Here is a 22746-nt window from a genome sequence, read left to right as displayed (position 1 = left end):
TAAAAGAGGGAGACTTTGTACAAAAGTCGATTACTTGGGCACCTCTGTCCCATTCGTGTTTCAACCGTGAAGCAGTTATGTTTGCATTGCTGTGTTTCGGTTTGAAGGGTGGGATATGGCAGTGAATTTACAGGGTACAGAGGAATAACACCTGAGTCCTCAGGAATGGCAACGCATGGGCAGTATCATGGGCGAAACAGTATACTCTATTATGTCCATGGTACTGCTCATTGTCTATAGGCGACGGTTACCACTTTCCATCAGGACGAACATCACCAAGATGAACGATGAGGAGCTAGCAATATGCACGTGTGGAAATGTGTGCAAAGGCAGTGCAGTTCTGACCTCGACGGGCGCGTAGTCGCCCTGGTCGTTGAGCTCGTGTATCTCGACCCAGAGCTCGATCTTGCGCGTGAGCTCGGCCCAGCGGTCGGCCAGCGAGCGCGCCTTGGCCAGCTGCTGCTGCTCCACCTCCCAGTTGCCGCGCCCGCGGCTGAACCCCGCCGACCGGTGGCCCCACACTTCGATCGATAGCGCGCCCTCTGCCGACAACAATTAAATGAATGAATGAGTATACTTTATTTGCATTATACAATATAGGAAATAAGCAAAACAATTTACAAACACAACGATACAATTGTATAAGTACAGTAAGGCGGTGTTATTGCTGAGAACAATCTTTTCAAGACAACCTTAAGGTAATAATTAATATTGACTTCTAAGTATCAACACATTATATCCGGATAAAACTCGAGGGACAGTAATCAACGTTCAATTTCTCTATAAGCGACAAATTGATGTCCTACCAGCAGTCGAAGCGAAAGACTTGGACACTGCATATACAGTATGCAGGTCTTTCACCGTTAATGAGATTTTAGATTTTATAGATAGTCTCCATACAAATGCTTCGAGAAAAACGGATCAAGTTTTTCATACAATTTTGCGTGATAAATAATTATGAGTAATTTTATTATAACTTCTATTATATTTATTTTGTCTTATAATTTCTGCATCTTTTTAATGCGTAAACACTCATTTTATTTACTAAATAATACAACAAGATACATTTTATGCGTAAGTATATAGAACACTGATAAAAAAACGAGTCAGCTAATTTGACAATTAGCTAACAAAAAGTCGAGTCGTTTTTTAGGCTTCATGCTTTATCTATATAATCTAAGTATGTGTATGTATGTGTGTATATATATAAGTGTATATAATGAGGGATATATATTTTACATTATTACATGTATCATATCTGCATATTAAGAAATAATAAAATTTCATTGTGCCTCCGATCAAACTGTTTATAATTACTCCTCTCCACCCAAAGGTTGCCTGGAAGAGATCGCTGTTAGCGATAACGTCGCCCATTGCTTTCTCACTGCGATCATTTCATGTAATTGTTTATATTTATAATAAGTTTACCATTGTAATCTTTTGGAGGAAACAACAAAGAGTATCTATCTAAGAATGACATGTATCAGTCCTGTACTCACCGGCACAGTGTTCAATGAACTCTTCCGTGAGCGGCACAGTGAAGTCCTGCCGGTGGTCGAAGCGGAAGGTGACCTGCGGCTGGTGTCGAGGGGAGAGAGGCTGCGCGGGTGTTGCGGGCGGTGCGGGGGATGCGGGGGGCGCGGGCGGCGGCGTGTCGGCGCTCACGTGCGGCGGCACCACCACCGGCTCGCCGCCGCCCCACAGCGAGTACTGGCAGAACACGAAGTGGGACAGCGACGGCGGCAGACCCGTCGCCTGCTTTATCACCACGCGGACCGTCACCTGCGGCCACAGACAGTTTCTTATATTACTTAGTTCACTTGCTTCACCTGATTTAAAATGGTAACCGTCACTTGTATATATGAATGATTCATAATGCTCCAGAAAGCATATAGTAGCTCTCATGCATTACCCGTAATTTCTGTGCCATATCTCACCCTCGAAACCAAAACACAGCCATTCAAGCATAAATGCTTCACAGCAGAAACACGAATGGGATCAATAAATTAATATGCTCATTTACACTCCAAAGAACTCTTTCCCGCCAGTCGTCCCATAGACACATTTATACTGAACCATATATCCCAAACTGTCATATAATCGTTTGGGAAATAACTAAGACCTAGAAAAGACCAAGTTGGACCACTGCTTGTTCCTTACACTTTGTGAATAATATGTTCCAGTAAAGTTAATGTTTTTACCAATTTCCAATAAGTGTTCTCAATTCACCTGTATAATTTTAAATACAGTGAATGCTCTATATAAGCAACCTCTCTATAAACAACATTCTTTATATTTTATTTATTCTACTCAGTTTAGTTAGTAAAAGAAATAAATAAAAATATTTTCCCGATGGTAAGAATTTTTACACTCCTTTTTCCCCTATAAGCAACTTTACCCAATAAGAAACTTTTTTATTTAAATTGGTTACAATGAGTTGCTTATATAGATCGTTCACTGTATAATTTTGAGATATGATATGTACAATTTTGAGAATGCTTTTTACTGTCAATAGGGTTTATAATGTTGGTCCTGTTTTAACTTAGTCACAATCAGTCTTTTTATTTTACAAGCCTATATAAATTTGTTGTAAAATACTGGGGTATCTACAGTATATAATATATTAATACGTAACAAAATAATACCTGTTGAGAGGCAGTATCAGCGGGATCATCGTCATCTCTCATATCTCCCGAACTGTCCGAGGCCGCCTCGCAAATTCTGTCTTGTGGAAACTGTCCTCCCACACGACTTAGCTCCACCTAAAATGTAAATGAAAATTAATTTAGATTTTACATCGGTTCTATGGTGAAATATCCCATATACCCATCCCATAATGAACTGAAAATATCGTGTCGACTCAGCGTTGAAACAATTTGTATTCATATCTTTGAATGAGATTTACTATAGTACCATATCGTATAACGTACGTTACTCTCGTGATACGTGGTTTTTAAATTTCTGTAAATTTCCACTATATCATTGTGAAAAATTTTAAGCATCTCCACACAATTACATACATTCTAGTTTCTTGTAACGAAAAAATCGTACATTATCGTGACGTGCTACATTACAAAAGCGTTCATGTAACATATAAGTTCTTGTTTAAATTTCAAGTGTAATTAGTTCTATATTGTGACTGTCATTGTACAAACTTTCACTCATTCATTCACTCATACAATAACTGCCGTTCACATATTTGCATGTCTTGCAATTATTTCATACAAATTTCAATCCATTTGGAAAAGTTTTGGATAAAAAAATTTCGCTATTTGCGATTGACTCATAAAAAAGAAGTGTCCACTGGTGACTGACCTGCAGTCGACCAGCGACTTCTCCCTGTTGACTGATGATGGGCGTGTGGTAGTCCAGGGTGACGTCGTGAAACAGTGCCTCCAAGAACACGTTAGCCACACCGATCAAGTTGTGATTCTCCTGCGACTCGTAGAATGGATCGAGGGCCTTTTCGCTGGGCTCCTGAGAAATGAAAATTTTCCTTTATTTACATAAAGAAAAATTATATTTATATGTACATAATTATGCATATTAATCTACATTACATTATATAATATTTACTATGTTACTTATCTTTGTAACTGTTGTAAAAAATTCTAAATAAAATAAATAAATATTATTATAGTATTTTAAAAGGATGCAGTCTGTGTTTTCCTTACGTTGTCAAAAGTTGTACATAGTAATCTCCTAATTTGCTTACTCTTTAAATCAAATGTGCCTTTTTATTATGATAACAGTCAAGAAATTACAAGCCAAAGGTTCGTAATTTGTAAAAAAATATGATTAAGTAGTAAAATAAACTACAATGCCAAAATTTCCTTACAAATATTATAAAATTAATTCATATTTATTATTGTTATTAAGATTTCTGTTTTGCACTATTGCTGCCACTACTTCCTATGCCACTGTGTTGGGTTGACTGGAGGACACATCTTTTAGAGATAAGTTTATCTCTGCCTAAAATGGGTCCATTTCTTATTATTACTGTGTAATTCTTAGTACAAAAAAGAATATACATATAAAATAATGTGACACGTAAGAGAGTGCGAGTGAGAGAGTGAGAGAGAGAGAATGTGAGTGAGAGAGAGAGCGAGAGAGTTAGAGTGAGAGAGTGAGAAAGAATGAGAGAGAGGGAGTAAGAAAGTGAGAGGGAGTAAGGGAGAGGTAGTAAGAGAGAGTGAGTGTGAGAGAGGGAGTAAGAGAAAAAGAGAGAGAGTAAGAGTGAGTAAGAGAGAAAGAGAGAGCATAAGAGAAAGTAAGAGAGAGAGTAAGAGAGAGAAAGTAAGAGAGAGTAAGAGAGAGGGAGTAAGCAAGCGAGAGAGAGAGAGAGTAAGAGAGAGAGAGAGTAAGAGAGAGAGAAAATAAGAGAGAGAGAGAGAGTAAGAGAGAGAGAAAATAAGAGAGAGAGAGAGAGCGGGCTACCTGCGGCGAGTGGTCGTGGTGCGCGGCGGAGCGCGTGCGCCGCCACTCGTCGTACATGTCGCGCATGTCGACGAGCTTGTTGTCGAGCTTCTCCATGGACCACACCTGGCCGCCGCGGCCCGCGCGCCGCACCATGATCGCCGGCTCCGACACGAACGCGCCGCGCTGCAAACAACACTCATATTTTCATATTATGTATTTAACGTCAATATTTATTTGAAATATTTATTACATTGGCACCCAAAAACTGATTATATAGAAAAAAAATGGCCTTACATTTTTCTTGGCATTTTTTTTTAAATTGTCCTCATCATAAGAACCTTATTTGGATTTCAATAAACATTCCAAATATAGATCTAATGCGTCCAGCCGTCTACTATTTTTTTTTTGTAATATAGAAACAACCGAGCATATGGCTCACCTGATGGTAAGTGACTACTGCCGCCCTAAATTTTGCACTTATAAACAAAACGTTCTTATACCGCCGAATACCAGATTCTTATACATATATTGTAGAATCTTATCAGAATAAAAATTATCCTTCCTCTCAAATTGAATAAAACAATACACACTAAGCAGGTCCGGAGATTATGAACGAACACGGGATTTTTATATATTAAGATTAAATCCTCTATAATTTTTATTCCAAAAATTGTTTATTACAATTTTATTCACGTTTAAAATAAGACCATTTATTTGATTACAGTCCCAGTACGGACAGACTTTTTTGCGTCAGAGTATATATAATATATAGATGAACCAAAACAAGATAACAAAAATATAACAACAGATATTGTTCCCTACTAAACAGCATGAGTTTTTTTTTTTTTAATACCACTGAGGTGGCAAGCAAGCATACGGCCCACCTGATGGTAAGTGGTTACCGTAGCCTATGAATACCTGCAATACCAGAGCTTTACGCGTGCATTGCCGACCCTGAAGAAACCTCTTTTGAAGAACCCCATGCTGTAGTCTGTTGGAAAAACCTCGGTTTATTTACCTTCCTGTTGGGGCTGAGATTCTGCGGCGGTATCTGCAGCGTGACACTGAAGCGCGTGTTGCGGCGCATCTCCTCAGCCAGGAAGTTAGCCTCCTGCACGAGTGCATTGGCGCGCAATATGTCTGCCTTGAGACGGCCGAGCGACCGTTTGAACGTATCATCTCTCTCCGCCGCCCAGCGCTCCACACGCGCCGCTGTCGTGGGCGTGCAGGCCGACATTTTGCCTGCAAATTCAGAAATATATATTATATACCACATACTGTAATATATATAGATGAAAAGTAATAAGAGTCATGTATGAACAATAACCCTTATATGTTGCCTTCTCTAGGAACTGAAATATTATGCAACCTTACACAGTATTTTACTACCTAATTTCACTTTTCAATCCAAAACAATCTGTAAGCATAGCTATATACAGATAAATATCTAAATATCATTGATTTACAACACTGCTTAAAGCAGAACGCACACCTACACGCATTGTATGTAGCCCATGTTTTGAAACCCCATATTATCACACACGCCACCCCAAAGAAAGTTAAGAGCGTTCAAAAATTTATCCTATCGAAGTATTATAATTTCCCTCGCCGTTCTTTCTTACTAACAAAGCTGGGTTTTCCGATTTGTTCTACTAATAGAAGAAAATGGATTACTCAAACCTTTTTGTTCTACTAACAGAACTATACAGATACAGTCGTAATTATCTGACAATTTTCAAAAACAATATAACATTTTTTTAATGTTTCTGGCTGATTATTTAAAAAGTGCCCTGCTAATGAAATAAAATGTTAACCATATAACATTTCATATTAATCTACTATTAAAAGCTTTGCACCTATTTGATGTTTTGCTTCAGAATTTTTCAAATACACTGAAAAGTTTTTAGTTAGCTAAAAACTTTCAAACTCCAGTTTATTAAGAATATTTTTTGCATGATTAATGAATTAGTTCGCTAACAGAGCGCTTTATAAATAATAAATCAGAAACATTTTTTTTTAATTAACTGATAACTGCGACATTGCCATACTTGGTGTGTACATGGTATACATACGTACAGTTTGGTTTTATGGATCAATGTCGCCTCCAGAGCTAACATAACGTAATCAAAATAAATATCTCATGCAACTAAAATCACAAAATAACTTCTTACCCAATTTTAGGGGATCGTAAGAGTATGGTGGATATGGTGTTGATGGCGATAGAATATTTCTCAGCTGCTGGAATTGTCTCTCGTACTCTTGCCTCTGTTTCTCTAATGCAACTGAAAAAAAAAAGTCAATCACATTTAATAAAAGGGACAAAAAATAATTCAATAATTCCTACGTAAATTAAAATACATTTATAATATCAATTAAAATATAATACTTAAATATTAATAATTGTAATTGTAGACTGCAAAGAAAGATGGATATAAATATATCAAGTGTTCTTATTATACTATATGACGCGGATAAGACATGCGTATATTAGTAAAGTATAGTACATTACTGCAGCGGCCAGCAACCGAGGCATTGATGGACGAACGTGCAAATGTGGGCCAAGACGTAGCCGAGGAACACATACGTGAGTCGATCAATGCCTAGTTCTGGCCAAGGCGTGTATAGTAATTTTCTCAAACATAGCGCGGAAATCAAAAACACAATTTTACTTTTTAAGTTCAATGACGAATAACGAACAATAATAATTTTTCACACGCCGTAATGTTCCTTTATTTTTTTTTTCAATAAACAACTTTCTATTTGCAAGTCAGTTCGAAATTTAAATAAAACCTTATATTAGTTACCTCCTTGGTAGCCATGTTTCAAAGTAAAAGGTCATTCCGTTTTTAAATTACAGTACTGATATGAGTTTACATAGTAATTTATCTGGCCGCAAAACACGACATAAATGGATTTTCATAACAACTTTTGCCGGCCGCTGCCCGCATATATCTAGCCAGTACGGCAATTTTGATTTATCTCGAAGAAGATTGTTAAAATAATGCTCACATTTCCAAGCATTTTTGAGAAAAGTATATTTATAGGTAGAAAGAATTTGTTCTTTATTGTGTACCTTTTGAAGTGTAATGTTTAACTTCTACCGTCATTTGTAATATACATATTTGTATTTGTAAAACTATGTATTTTGTTGTGTAAATAAATACCTTAAATCATAAAGATTTTTTTTTATTCTATTTAATTTATTTAGCTGGTTATAATTTCATATACATGCGCATACCTTGCTTGTCCTCCTCGTGCTGTTTCTCTAAACGTGATATGGCTGTCTGTATGGGGTCGTTGCTTAGCTCGTTGAGCATTATTTCATCGCGCGCGAAGTTGTAGTCGATGGGCTGCGCAGGCGTCTGCGGCTCTGATGCTGCCGCTGTAACAATTTTAAATTGATGTTTAATACTTTCTATTGTATATAACATAGTAAAAACAAGATTTATATAGCTTATTTTAGCTATACATATGCTCGTATATTAGTCATTAAAATCAAATTGAAAAAAAAACCTTCCTTTACAATCGCTCTAAAGCCTTTAAATTTAAATAAAAATTTATAATAATAAAATTTAAAAACAAAAACTTTATTTGCATTAAGTACATAAATATCAAATAAAATTATTATGTTTCGAATTTTTATGTAAACTAAAATTAAATAAGGTAAGATTCGATCTTTCTTGTAATGGTTTAATTTGTAAAAAACTCAAAAAATACTGTACCGATTTTAAAAATTCTTTCACTTATAGAAAACTACATATTATCAGCGAGTAAAATACGCTGTATTTTATTTAAAAAAAAAACGTGCAAAGTCGAGACGAGACGCTAGTTTTTAAATGGTTTTATGCAACCTATTTATGGCTCAACCCAAATATATTGCATGCAACTGTGTAAACTTTTAAACGGTGAATTAAAACAATTGTAAAAAAAATTACTTAAATTACTTTAATTACAACAGATATAAGATCTTACCAGTAGCCTTCGGACAATTAACCCTGAAGAAGTGATGGTTCCCCCACAGTATCCTGTCCGCGTGGCCGAGTCTGACCCTCGAGACTACGGGTGTTCCATTTACGAAGCATCTCGCCGCACCGAGCGGTTCCATATACAACCCACCACCTTCAACCAGTAGCAAACAGTGCTCCCGCTGGATACCGAGCCCTGATAGCTGGATGTCGGCTGCACTGTCCGCCCCGACTAGGGTTCGATCCTGAAAAGCGAAAGTACCATAGTTATCTCACCCTTTAAATTAGAATACAGTAAGCGAACAAATTGCTTGATAACAGAGAGGAGACCTCTGATGACTTTAAACATGTGATTTAGCCCACTGCTAGCGAGGGGGTATGGAATGATAGGGATGTTAATCCCCATTGCTAGCAATATACTCTGTCTGGTCGAGTTCTACGCGGTTCCCTCTAGAAACCTGTAGTTAATTCGTGTGACGGGCCTACTGTCCTGCCTTCATACTCATTATTTAAATTCTCTACCAATGCCCCGCCATTGTATACCGTTATTATAGACAGACACATTACTCCATCTTCATCCATTAAAAAAGCAGATTGCTAGCAACAGAAATTATATGTTCAATTCCTGTTGAAATCACCAGTATTTATCCCCTTGAATTGCCTGTTGTATAGCAGCAATACAATATATTTCAAGAAACCCACATTAATTGAAGTTTCTTGAATGAATTGGAATTACAAACCTTCAAATAATACACGAGCAGTTCATTGAGCGAGGGGTCCGCATTCAAGTTGACCAGGTAATATTTGTTTTTCTCCACTTTGATCCCACTCGCTTGTACACTTATTCCCATCTTCTCTAAGGCATGCTGACGTTCGCTTTGTATTCTCCCTAAAATTAAAAATAGATATACTTAATTTTACTGATTGACAAATCACTGCAGAATTTTATACAAGACTACCATTATTCTGAGCTGCAATAATTGAGTAATAAGGATGTTTCAGATAATTTTGTTAGATTCTGGTACAGCCTTTGTTTTGCCAAAATTAAAATTAAATTACTTGCACCAAAGTTAAAAGTATAAGAAAGGGATTATTACTTTGTGATTATATTAGAAAAACTGATCAGCAAATTTCAACTTTTACAATACAGCTATTAAATAACCATAGAGTAAAAGTTATAAGAGAGAGAAACATACCAGTTTCAACTAGTTTCTCCTCCCACGTTCTGGACATTTCCTTCATTAGATGCTCGCTCTGCGCTAACTGTTCATGTACATCTTCACCAACAGGCGACCCCTGAAAAGTATAAAGGATTCATTATATACAGACCAAATATAAATACTATTATTTACTATTATATTATTATTTTAAAACATACATTTCGGTAAATGTTCCGATAATGATGTCTTTAGCAAATAAATTATTTAATCATGAATCAGGGATATCACGAACGGCGCTGTAGATTTTTAATTACCAAAGTTTCAAACCTACATACGAATAAATCAATAGACACGTTTTAGCACGAATAAAAAATAACAAGAGAACAAATGTTACTGTCTCATTTTGTCAGCTACGTGCGATATCATAAACATATTATAAATAGATTAATTTGATCATCAAGCACATTTAATATTCCATGTCACTTACAGTGGCATGCTTCAACATTTCCTTGAGAGCTTCAACCTCTTGTCGCAGCTCCCGGATGATGCGCGCGTTCGGGTCCTCGTTCACGACTGCGTGGTTGACGATGCGCTTCGCTCGGTCCGCGTATCTGAGGGTCGACAAGGTCTCCTCGTAGTTGTCTGCTGCTGGCGATACTGTCGCTACCTGGAAGTCATCAATGACGTAAAATTAAAAGGGGTCAAAGTAGGCGACTACAACCACACCAAATCTCATTTATAAGGAAGAGCATGTCTTGAAACATCTAACTAAAAGAAGACAGAAGATTACAGTAATATCATCACACATAATTAATCGTAGAACTTCTCCAAATATGCGGTAACATACAGCACATAGTCCTGTATGGTCCCGGCATAGAATAGGCCACCCTTCCTTTCCCGTGGGTGTCATAAATAACGACTAAGGGAAGGCGAGGGATGGGCAGCAGCGTCCCTCTTAAAACATCTCCAAATCCTAACTGTAGTTGCCAATCCGCCTACCACGCGTGGCAACTACTGGCAACCCCGCCCCCCAACCCCTTTAGTTGTGTTCAACAGTAGACAGGCTGAAATGATGATTACACAGCACATAACTGTAAACTGGAAAATGGTAGATGGGCTCCTCACAGGAAAAAGAAAAGAACTCAAGGTTAACAAGAATATGGAGTGATATTTTTCCACAAAGAGACGACTGAACTGTATCGTGAGAAATATACACGTGGAAATATTTAAATAAAGACCTAGAGGAATAGTTACTGCTGACGAGGGGTTAAATTTATAAATAAAATTATTTTAGTTCATTGAACAATGGAATGAACGACGAACTTATGAACATTATAATAGAAGGTAAGATAGAAGGAAGAAGGGGGAGAGGGAGACCGAGACATAGTTACATCAGGCAGATCAAGGAAGGAGTTGGTGTCGTGTCGTATCAAGAGGTGAAGAGACTCGCTGAAAATCGTAGTGAGTGGCAAGAGCTCCACCGACAAGAGCGCAGCTCTTAAATGGATAGATAGATAGAACAATGGAATATTGTTACTCTTCATTAAATCAAAAGGGGAAAAATTAACCTCTTCTTGCTTTCATAAACTTATCAAGATAAAAAATACTAATTTGGGTAACAAAATCTTAGATAAATATTTCTCTACAAACTTTTTACTTCTATACATATATACTAACCATAACAGTTTTACTGTTCCCACCCAGGTTGTCCTTCAAGAGCCACGTGAGCACGGAGTCTCTGTACGGCACGAACTTATCTTTATTCGTTCTTCCAGACGACTGATCCGCAAGTTTCGATATAACCAGGCCGAGGGTAGTTAATGATCTGCAACGATAGTATCAACAATTTTAAAAATATTTCTTTAAGAAAATATAAATATAACGTGTCGTGACTTAGTGGTATAAATACTAGTACAAAATAAAAAAATATTAAGTTCATGTCTGGCCGTCAGTAAAAGTTTGTCAATGTAAATTTCCAATTAATTTTCCTGTAATGGAAAACCATGGTCTACCTAATATTATACAAAAAGGAAATTCTGTACAAAAGCCGTTGCTTGGGTATCTCTGTCCCATTCGTGTTTCTACCGTGAATCGGTTGTACATCTCTGTGTTTCGGTGAAGGCAAAAATATGGCAATGAAATTACAGGATACAGAGGCATAACAACTAAGATCTGAAGAATGGCAGCGCATGAAGAATGTATATGTGACAGAGTGTACTCTCTGAATTCTACAATACTGTTAATGGCCATCAGATTGACTGTCAACTTATTTACAATTCTAAGCTATCTAAAAAAAAAAAACAAAAGAAAAGCCAAGTGACAACGAATTGGAATTGGACAAATTTTGGAATTTGTCTTAACCTAGGGCGAGCCTTAGGTTAAGACAAATTCCAATATGCTCAGAGAAATATTGCCATATCATATATTACAGTATACAAAATAATAGTGGAATATATTAGTGAACAAATGCCTCTAACCTCAACAAAGATTACAATCATTAATATATATTTTTTATAATATATAAAAACATTAATAAAATAAGTCATTTCTGTATTGTATCGTAAGAAGCAAAGTAAATAGAATATATCCATCAATTCATCAATCTATTCATACAAGCTCATCCATTACGAGTACATTTGACTCGGTCCTTTTTCAGCACGTCGCCTATTCGAAAGACGTACATCCAAAGGCCGCCGCCTTTTACCGATATCGCCACTCGTTTTCGCTCGATTTAACTCTTTTGGGAATTAGAAGAGTTCTTCCGTGCTTTTCAATGGCCAACCAAAAGTGGCCAAATATAAAAACCTTCTTATATTTTTTTAAAATGCTTTAATACCACGAAGGCGCCAAACAAGCATACAGCCGGTAAACGGTCACTGTAGTCTATGGACGCCTGTAACACTAGGGATATCACGAGCACATTACCAACCCTGAAGAAACCCTAATATTGCTTTTAAGAAGAAACACATACTGTAGTTTCTAGAAAAAACCTCGGCAGGAAACTCATACCAGAGTCTGAACGTTCACGGGAGAAAACTCCTTTGAAACAGCACTCGCATATAGTGCTGCACCATTTAAGTTCTAGAGTGTAAGGATGACTTCCCTGTCGATGGTGTGTGGTGCGATAGTAAAAATAATATGATAATATGTAACTAAGAATGTCAATAACAAGCTGATTGACTACCTGGTGGAAAATTTTAAGTTCTAGACATGTACTGCACCATGGGAAACATAGAACACACAATAACGCATTAGAGATATCACCCTAATGCGCTCTCATTCCACTAAGGTGTTATCCCTTCGTACTACGTTAATTTCAATGCCATATTCAAACCACTAACCTTCAAACCGAAACAATCAATTATATATTCATTTTCCTTGATAAATATAAATACTAACTGTAATTCAGAAGAAAATCCAATTGTTAACTCATCAACCCTCAAGTAAGAATATCTGGGTGAAGGTAATTAATGCTTACTTATTAATATTGGATCCCTCCTTCAGGCGGTCGCCGACGGCGCCCGTTTTCACTGCCCGCTCGGAGCCGGCCAAGTCGACGAGCGACAGTCGCGCCACCTTCTCGCCGGTGACGCCTGTCGCCGCATCGCACAGCGTCTGCGTCAGCACCACGCTGAACACCGCGTGCGACCGTGACGACTCGCTGTTCATGTTTGTCGCCGCGACCGTTCGCGATTTGTTGCCTTCGGTCATTAAGTTGTCGATGTCCTGAAAAGAACAAAAAAAATATTATATATAAAACATTAAATAAAATACTTTTCTAGGCAATAAGAAGAGGTTTGCTCTTCATGAGAGAGTTGTTTGGTATGATTTGTATTAGATGTAAGCGTTCAAACTCCAAACCAGTAAATAAAATTTGGACAGATGTAGCTGCAAAACAAACTGACAAAAATAATTTTTACAGTTGTGGATTAAAAAAATAGTCAAGTTTGATGATTGTTGCTGAAAAGGACATTTCAAGGTACTTATAGCAGTACTGGCGAAAAAAAAGTACTTTCGTGAGTTACAATTAACTAACTAAAAAAAACTGTTAAAAGTACTTTTGACAACAGTGACTGTATAATAATTTACTGGTTATATGATCAAAATTATTTTATTTCATTCCGCTGCTATTTATATGTGTGTGATTGCCAACACTAGAAAAATTACCTGACTCTTACTACCAGAAGTTCCACTGCCTGTCATATTTTACATATGTTTCGCAGTTTGAACACTAAACGGTTAACACTCGATTCCGAGTAACGATCTAATACTTTGCCTAAAAATACCTCGTTTAGAGGTAAAACGTGTCGCAAAACGTGCGTAAACAAAATAGCAGTCGGAGATTGATGGCTGATTATACAGAAGTATAGATATAGAGTAATACACCAAAACAAAAAATAAAACTGGTGCAATTTATCAAGATTGATTTTCAATACAAATTGATCACAAAATCTCGATCATAATCAGAATCGCGCACAGAACTGGGTTTAAAAATAATAATTAACATGCTAAAGCAGGTCCAGCGCTCCTAAGAATCTAAATTTTTATTTTTAAAATTTTTATATATATATATATATATATATATATATATATATATATATATATATATATATATATATATATATATATATATATAGTCTATATAAACTCATGGGAATTCTTTCTAGGTAACTATTTCATCCGCAAAAACAAAGAGTATCAACGTAAATTTCATGTCTCTGGGGTGCTCACCTTTTAGGAAACTTTGACTGGATTATCTCGACAAACTAGAGCAAACTTAGCCGTTCCAGATTATACATGATTAAATTTACTACTGCTGTACTGTTATATAACGAAAATAATATAATCCATTTGTATAGACTAGCGGTCCGCCACGGATTTGCACGATTTTTTTAAAGAAAATACAGCCTATGTTGCTCGCTGATAACGTAATTTTCTATAGGTGAAAATTTTAATATCAGTTATGTAGTTTCTAAGTTTATCCATTAAAAACAAATAAAAATCATATCTGTTCTGTTTAATAAATATTTAGAAACAACTTTGAATGTATCACATAACAAAATATAGTCACAATCTAAGCTGAGCTTGTAGTAAAGAAAGCTGATAAACATTTATACTTTTTTTAAATAAGAGAAAAAAACACTCAGTCCAGATATAAATACGTATTTGCATTTTTCAACGTAATCAAATATAGCGTATTAAAACACATCATCAGATAAAAGATAAAAATTAGTAAAAACTCCAAATTATACAATACTACTAGTTGAATTATACAGCGAGATCACGAACAAAAAAGAAGAAATTTGTAAAAATTTGTAATTAATAAAAGTTTTTTTTTTTAATTATTTACTTTTTTTTCAATGAAATACACTGAACCGAACATTTTTACATTCTCATTTTTAACAAAGATTCATATTGTATTGATCAAGACTACAAATCCTTGGTCTTTTTAAATTCTGCTGATGTATATAAATCTACAATACTAGCGGTAGTAAATGTACCTATTGTACAGACTTCCTCGGCATGATGGATGCCTTTATTATACTACAAGCTTTGTTAGTAATTCAGTAGGCTATGTTAGCACTAGACCGTTGATACACGTCTACAGAATAACTGATAACATAAGAAATTAGTGGAAATAGAGAATAAACCAATAAACGAAAATGTGAATATAATATTGAAATTTTTCAATTCTTATAAAGATTTGTATGTCCGTACATTATCCTTATTTTCAAACCGACGACTTCAAAACAAAAGAGTTTCTCATTTCGGTTATATTTTTTTTGTTTATTACTTCATTACTTCATCATTTGTAGATCATTATGAACAATTATTTTTTTATACGAAAGGATATACCTACAGATTGGTACCATAGATTTTTTCTAAATCGTTTTAGTAGTTTAGTTTTTAAATAAAAAAATTGGTTTTGGCACAATTGAAGTAGATTTTTCTTTATAGAACACAATGTTAAATTATTATTTAAATTCATAAATGTAAAATCGTACCTAAATTAAAATTTGTCCATTGTAAGTTTTGGATTTTCCTAATAAATATATTCTGTGCAAATATGAATCTGTCCTTCTTTTGGGCAATGGTGCCCAAGAGAAGGACAGGTTCATAGAGGACAGTCGGTAGACCACCAACCCGATAGTCGGATGGTATAGTGCGGATAGTGGGGAGGCAGTGGATGAGGTTAGCAAAGGTCTGTTACAAGGGACACGATAGAAAGGAGATCTATGCTCGGCAGTGGATTGGTTTGGGCTGAATAGATAGATAGATGCGAATGCGATCCCATGAGACTACTAATGAGTTAATATATATAAAATATATATTATAATTGTACATGACACCAAAACCCGAGTCGACCTAAAAAGGAAAATGTAGCTTTCCCTAATTAACCCAGCGGCTCCCTACTGAGAATCCAATTGTAATTTATACAAACCAATTTACTTATTAGAGAGCTTGTATACAATCAAAGACGAAGACAAGACTGTCCAAAACCGACGTGGATACACGAGAGATGTTATAGAAGTGCATGAGGAATCTATTCTAATGTTTTTATTTTTATGGTTTACGGTATAGTATTTAAGGCATCCTGTCGTCATGAGGACCTTACTAATGTTATACGCGAACGTGAGTTTGTTTGTTACTTTTTAGCACCTTAACAGCTCAACCGATCGTTATGAAACTTGATATATGTACATATATAATATTTGGTACGGAGAAAGAAATAGGCTTAATATCCTGTTAATGCGAACGAATTTACATTTAAAAACTAGTATGTTCCATACCAAAACATACAAATACAACATGTATAAGCGCCGTGTAGGTCCTAGCATAGAATAGGCCGCCCTTTCCCATGGGTGTCGTAAGAGGCGACTAAGGGAGCTTATGATGGAGGAATGGGCAGCAAGGTGCCTCTTAAAAGATCACCAAAAGCCAAACTGCGGTCGCCAACCCGCCTGCCAAACGTGGCAACTACTGGCAAAACCTTCCTTATGGGAAAAGCTATGTCCAGCAGCGGACAGTTAACGGCTGTAACAATGTACAAGGACAGTGACGTTTGAAGTACCAAACGCCACTGTACACAACATAAAAGACCTAACAAAACGATAAAAAGAATAGAAAATTAACTACTGGATACAAATAGTTATCAAATACATGTCGATATCTACGCGGAAGCGGAAGTTCATCGAATTGTTAAGTAAATATATAAACCACGCAGATATAACTGTTAGTACACACAAAATGCTATCATTCCGTTTAAACAAATACGTTACTTGTACTGGCTGCTTAATTACATTTTCGTTTTAATAACACGTGAATATTTGTGTTATTTGTTTGTTGTTCATTTAATAAATCAATTAATAATTCAACGTTTATTCAAAACATCCATCTCATTTTCTAAGCAATGCCAAAAATGAATTTTACTAGAAAAATGTATTAATTTTTGGCTCTGTATCGTATAAAGAATTTCCATCAATCACTATAATTAATAATGTTTTTTCTATGCAACTTGGAGGGTCACAAGCTGACCAACTATCTGATAGAAAATGGTAACTATCGCATATAACATGTACATTGTACAGCGTCATAGACATTGAAGTATGTACTGTAGAGATACTTTTAAGAGAACCATGATAGAGGTACTTTTCATGTATTCCATTCCTCAGGAGACTAATCCATATTCCAAACTTTGTATACAAGTTATCTGGGTAACTGTCCTAGTTGCGTTTCCATCACCAAACAGCCGGTTTTCCTTTCAGTTTGAAGGGTCAAACTTCAAAGTCTCCATTTGGTCAAACTTGCAAACAAGTTTGTTTATCGAATGCCAGGAACAATGGACACAAAGTGTCAGAAAGTAATTTTGCATTTATATGAATGTAATAATTCTATTTCAGTCATTAATAAAAATGCTTTTAATTACTTAAAATGTAATGTTACTTAAATTTAAATAAACTTGCAAACATGTTTGTTTATCGAATGCCAGAAACAATCGATAGTGTCAGAAACTAATTTTCCATTTCAAATTTTCCATAAATAAAAATGCTTTAAATTACTTACAATAAAATGTAATGACACTTAAATTCAAATCTAGGTACAAAAATAAGATACGATTTGTAATAAAATTGGTAAAACCGAAAGAATGACAATTTAAAGTATTCAATATTTTCAAACAGCTACAATAATACCTAGAGATTTAACTTGCTAATTTAATAATTAAAGAGGATTACGAAGTCACAGTTGTTTCTTATAATCTTAAAATAGAAAAAGGAGAGAACAATTGTCTTGATTGAAACATCTAAGCGTCCGATTTATAGAATCAAGGATTCAATTCACGGAAATATTTATTCCGTGTGTTTGTATTTCATTTGTTTTCGGGAACGGAATGGTAAATGGAATCAATTTCTGAAATTGAATGAAATAAACAATATTCAACGACGATGGTAATATATTGTTATTTTCACTGAGCTACGTATTTATAAATACCCTTATTTAATCAGAACATAAATACGAGTACTAATAATAACTTTAACACTAATAGATGAGAAATTGTGTTTGTTCATTTATTACCTTTTACCGCCTTAACGACTCAACCATTCATCATGAAATACATGTATGATTTTATTTATTACATTATGAAATTTGGTATATATGGGTATATAAGAAGACGAACATTTTATTATATTTATGGTTATTTGATTAGAATTATTTTGTTTAATTTCGCTACCATTAATGTGTGTGACTGCCAACATTCGAAAATTGACCTCCACAATTTCGCAATTTGAGTGCCGAACGGTTAACACTAGACTTCGAGCAGCGATATAATAATTTGTCTTAAGAAACCTCCTTTAGAGGTGAAACACGTGTCGCAAAACGTGCGTGGACGAAATGGCATTCAGTGATTGAGGGCTAATATGGAAGGTTGTAAATCCTTTGGCAGTAATAAGTGGTAAATCTTATATATAATATAATCTCACATTATATTGTACATATAAAGAATATAATGTGTTTGTTTTATACTTTCAATTAACATAAAAAAATAAGGAGGTTCTCATTTCAGAACAAACAAACAATATATATACCTTACCGTCAGTTTTGAAATAAACGATTTACAGCCATTCGGTCACTTTAATATTCAAACGCCGCCTTGTTGACTAAATACCTTCGAATTAAAGGACTGACCATAAGATTGATGGGGTGAAACGGCCGCAGGCAATGAAATCCTCGTGTTAGAATGATGGAATTATGTGACAGAGGAAAATCGTTAGCATAACGAATTTAAATTATATCCGTCCTTCGACATCGATGTGATGGAACTCAGTAACCCAAGTCAATGAAAGCTGACAAAAGAAACTTATCAACAAAAAATGTATAAGACTAAAAAAATTTTTGAGAATACATTTAGAGTATATATATTTTAATGACACATAATAGAAAGGTAACCAAATGTCATTAAAATTATCACATAAATCGGCATTAAATGAAATTAATAACAAATTCGAATATAAAATAATCAATTATTGATTTGTATTACTACTATTGGACATAAACAAATTATCTTATGATCAGATCAATTATTCGATTGTTTACATTTTCATGAAATTATATTAAAATAGACTATAATTATTTTCTGTGGACTACATTACTTGTTATCAAAATTATCATAATTCCGCATCCAGAAAATCTTTATAAATACATTTCATTCCCGTTGATTATAATAAATGCTAAAATAATTTACATATAAGTATTAGATTACATTTCTGTAGTAGAAACCATAATAAAGACATTTTTATATCCATACTAGCTTTTACCTGCGACTGCGTCCATTGTACCGGAATATGTAAGGATAAAAAGTAGCTTATATTCTTCTCCAATTCGTATGGTACATGTCTACCAAATTTTAATGATTGGTTAATCCACTAAGGTGCTATTAAGTAAAAAACTCACTTTCACATTTATAATACTAGTAAGAATATCAATTTTGAATGATTCTTTTATTTCTTTAAAAAAAAGTTTTAAATTTAGAAAAGGAAATTTATTCCAAAACATTCTATATTCATACATATACTATAGATATTACCAACGTTAAAGAAATTTGTAAAAGAAAACAGCGTAACAAAGGAAACACGTGATTAGATTGAGACACAGAATGGATTACGTAACAATTCAATCAAGTTGATACACCGTCACACCCATCTTTGTGATACCCTATGTCCCAATACAATCTTGTTAAGTCTCCAGACCCATGTTATATGTACAGTCACATCCAATATTGAATACTATCTCAGTGGCATTACTTCAAGTTAAAAAGGGTCATTAAACAATTCATTACTGGTGGGAAGGGATTGTTATTAATGCGGACTATCAGTACCATTGCAAGCAATATATTCTATTTGATCGACCTCTACGTGGTTCCCCCTGGAAACTATCGTGCTGAATTCCAGGTGTATTCATCACGATGGGCTATCTGACTTTTTACTTCTGAATCAAACTGAATCCTCACTTACCACCCCTTACTGGTGCTCCGCCAGCGTATACTGTTAGCGCAGGCAGGGTTCCCATTTCGTAACCATCTATTAAAAAAAACTATTTATTACTAGCAACCAACCCCTGCTTTGGATGGTTTTCTTAAAAATTAAATACTGCTGTTAGTCGCTAATAACGTAACTTTCTATAAAAAGAAGGATTCTTAAAATAAGTTAAGTAAATTTTGAGTTTATTCATTACAAACAAAAACTTGCCTTGTGGCCTCGGCATACAATAGACCACCTCCTCCTTTCCCGTGGATGTTGTAAGAGGCGACTAAGGGAGAGCGAGGGATGGGCAGCAGCGTCCCTCTTAAAACATCTCCATAGCCTAACTGCGGTTGCCAACCCGTCTGCCAAGCATAACAAGTACTGGCAAAACACCCCAAGGAGGAGATTTATGTTCAGCAGTGGACAGTTAAAAGCTGATATGATCACAATGATGAGGATAAAACAATTAATTTTTTTCTTCTTTATATTATTATTGTAGTTCAGAAAAAGATATACAAGATACAAAACCATAATATCTCAGTACTCAAGAAATAATACGAGTACTCAATACATGGTACCATTGATATGATACTGAATACAATTATGCCCATGGCGCTGTTTATGTCTATAACGTCTAAATAAATCTTTAACAGATGACGGTCACCGCATACCATCAAGTAGCCCGACAGCTTGTTTGTCGTTATAGTTGATTAAAATATCCAAAAATTTTATTAAAAGACAACGAAAAGGTATAGATAACACAGTATATGTATGTATACTTATAAAATTCACTCAATTTATATGATTCCAACTCAATAAATAATTCAAAACTGCAAGCCAGTGTATGCGGTATGTGACCGTGAAATCGCTTCCGACACGCCGGCGTATCGATTTCGTTGATATTGAAAATTAAACATCGTTGTCCCAATTAAATCCAATAAGAGGCGAGACAACCGTAATTTGTAGATATATGGGTCGAAAAAGTTATATTGTATGTTGCTATTACGTGAAAATGTGTGTGACAAATACATTTTTATTACTGGTGAGTTATATTATAACTCATCAATTATAAAAATATTTTATTAAAAAACTAACAAGTAAATAATACAGTTGTTACACATACATAAATATCCGTCACGCCGGTCCCCAATTGGGGTAGACAAAAACAATGGATCGTCAAATGCTCCGATTTAAACAAACCTTCTTTTAAAAGTATGACATTTTTACTTAAACACTCATGTATTACCAAAGAATGTAGTGATAGGCTTTGTAATAGCCTTCGTTGGTGGGGTACCAGTGACGGATAGGTAAGGGTTAACTCAGATCAGTCATTGAGACAAGTTCATTAGTTATTAATCACGACGGTTTCCAGGGCGAACACGTGGAGATCGACCTAGATATAATGCTAGCAATAAACCTGCTAGACATCATTACGTAAATAAATCAACAAGTCCACCAAAACCTAATACTAAAACATATACAGACTGCTATAAAGATATATGTATACATAAGCGCATTGACCTCTATACGTGTCCAGCCAATTCATGCCACTTCAACCTTTACGACCGCTAAGCAATCCATCTTGCCTACTTTTTCTTACAGAAAATATATTTTTTCCTCCAAGACTTCGAACAGCATAATGATAATATTCTCTGTGTCATAAATCAAAATGAATCAAATGAATCAAAATAATATTCTTGGAGAAAACTGTCAATTAAATGAGTAATAAAAGTGTACCTTTCTACGGTCATATTAGCCTCCGCTAATTTCTCTTTTAGCCCACCAAGGATGCTATTGCTTCTATTTAGAGACACTTATTTAACAGCCAATGAAGTGTAATAAGGTCTGTTTAAAACATTTTTAATATTAAAAGATTGCGTTCCACAAAAAATAATTTCAAATATGATAAAACCAGTTTTATTCATTTATAAACCGATAACCTACTAAATTTAATTTGATATATATAATAATCCTTTCAAATACAAAATTCTCCAAATCAGTTTACAACTGACGAAGTTACAAGGTAACATTTTCTTTTTTTTAAAGACCATTGAAAACAAGTTTTGTAGCCTTTAAGCTTAATCATCAAACTCTGGGTACTACACAGGGTTATATTTACTGTCAAGACAAGTCAAATGAACCCAAATACGACGGAGTTATCATATAAAGTTCACGAGTTCCTATGGCCATCTTACATCTTCATCATCAGACCAACTCGATGGTACCATTATAATGTAACCAAAATTACATAAGTACGCCATATTTGAACACAATCTAACAGAAACATTAGAAATACATTGCAAATTTTGAACGAAAGGTCTTGCATATTAAAGCAAATATAATATCCTTTTCATTAATAATAAAAAAGGACCAGTTTCTTTATATTCTGTGATAGAAATTATAACCTTTTTCACTAACGTAATTTTAAGTAGTAAGTAACTAACAAAATAGATCTTGTTGTCTGAAATATGTTTTTCTTTTTCGTTTTTGTTTTGAATTTGATTTTAATAATTGTCTTGCTTATTCCCTATATTCTATAATGCAAATAAAGTATACTCATTCAGTCATTCATATAGTAAGAACTATTTTAATGCGCATAATTAAACAAAATGCACGTTTCAGAGTAGTAATAATGTTTCAAACATTAATTACAAATTTAACTCTGCATGCATCATGCATGCA

General features: G+C 34.9%; 1 protein-coding gene across 4 annotated transcripts in view; it reads right to left on the bottom strand.

Moving 5' to 3' along the window:
• The window catches only part of LOC113518499 (kinesin-like protein KIF13B), a 179620-nt gene that overhangs the window by 27106 nt on the left and 129768 nt on the right, over positions 1 to 22746 (bottom strand). For all 4 annotated transcript variants that reach the window (XM_052901813.1, XM_052901814.1, XM_052901815.1 and 1 more), the window contains exons 6-19: positions 13023 to 13270; positions 11222 to 11369; positions 10032 to 10211; positions 9581 to 9680; positions 9125 to 9273; positions 8392 to 8629; positions 7658 to 7801; positions 6591 to 6701; positions 5438 to 5661; positions 4438 to 4602; positions 3316 to 3477; positions 2646 to 2762; positions 1500 to 1782; positions 346 to 542 (exon numbers count right to left, since the gene is read on the bottom strand). In XM_052901813.1, the coding sequence (XP_052757773.1) occupies positions 346 to 542; positions 1500 to 1782; positions 2646 to 2762; positions 3316 to 3477; positions 4438 to 4602; positions 5438 to 5661; positions 6591 to 6701; positions 7658 to 7801; positions 8392 to 8629; positions 9125 to 9273; positions 9581 to 9680; positions 10032 to 10211; positions 11222 to 11369; positions 13023 to 13270 (2466 nt within the window). The remainder of the gene's footprint in view (positions 1 to 345; positions 543 to 1499; positions 1783 to 2645; positions 2763 to 3315; positions 3478 to 4437; positions 4603 to 5437; positions 5662 to 6590; positions 6702 to 7657; positions 7802 to 8391; positions 8630 to 9124; positions 9274 to 9580; positions 9681 to 10031; positions 10212 to 11221; positions 11370 to 13022; positions 13271 to 22746) is intronic.

This window comes from Galleria mellonella, unplaced genomic scaffold, assembly GCF_026898425.1.
Source record: "Galleria mellonella isolate WM207_F2 unplaced genomic scaffold, CSIRO_AGI_GalMel_v1 utg800, whole genome shotgun sequence".
In the NCBI taxonomy this organism is placed as follows: domain Eukaryota; kingdom Metazoa; phylum Arthropoda; class Insecta; order Lepidoptera; family Pyralidae; genus Galleria; species Galleria mellonella.
Note: the sequence above shows the minus strand (reverse complement) of the source record. Positions and strands in the feature narration are given on the sequence as shown.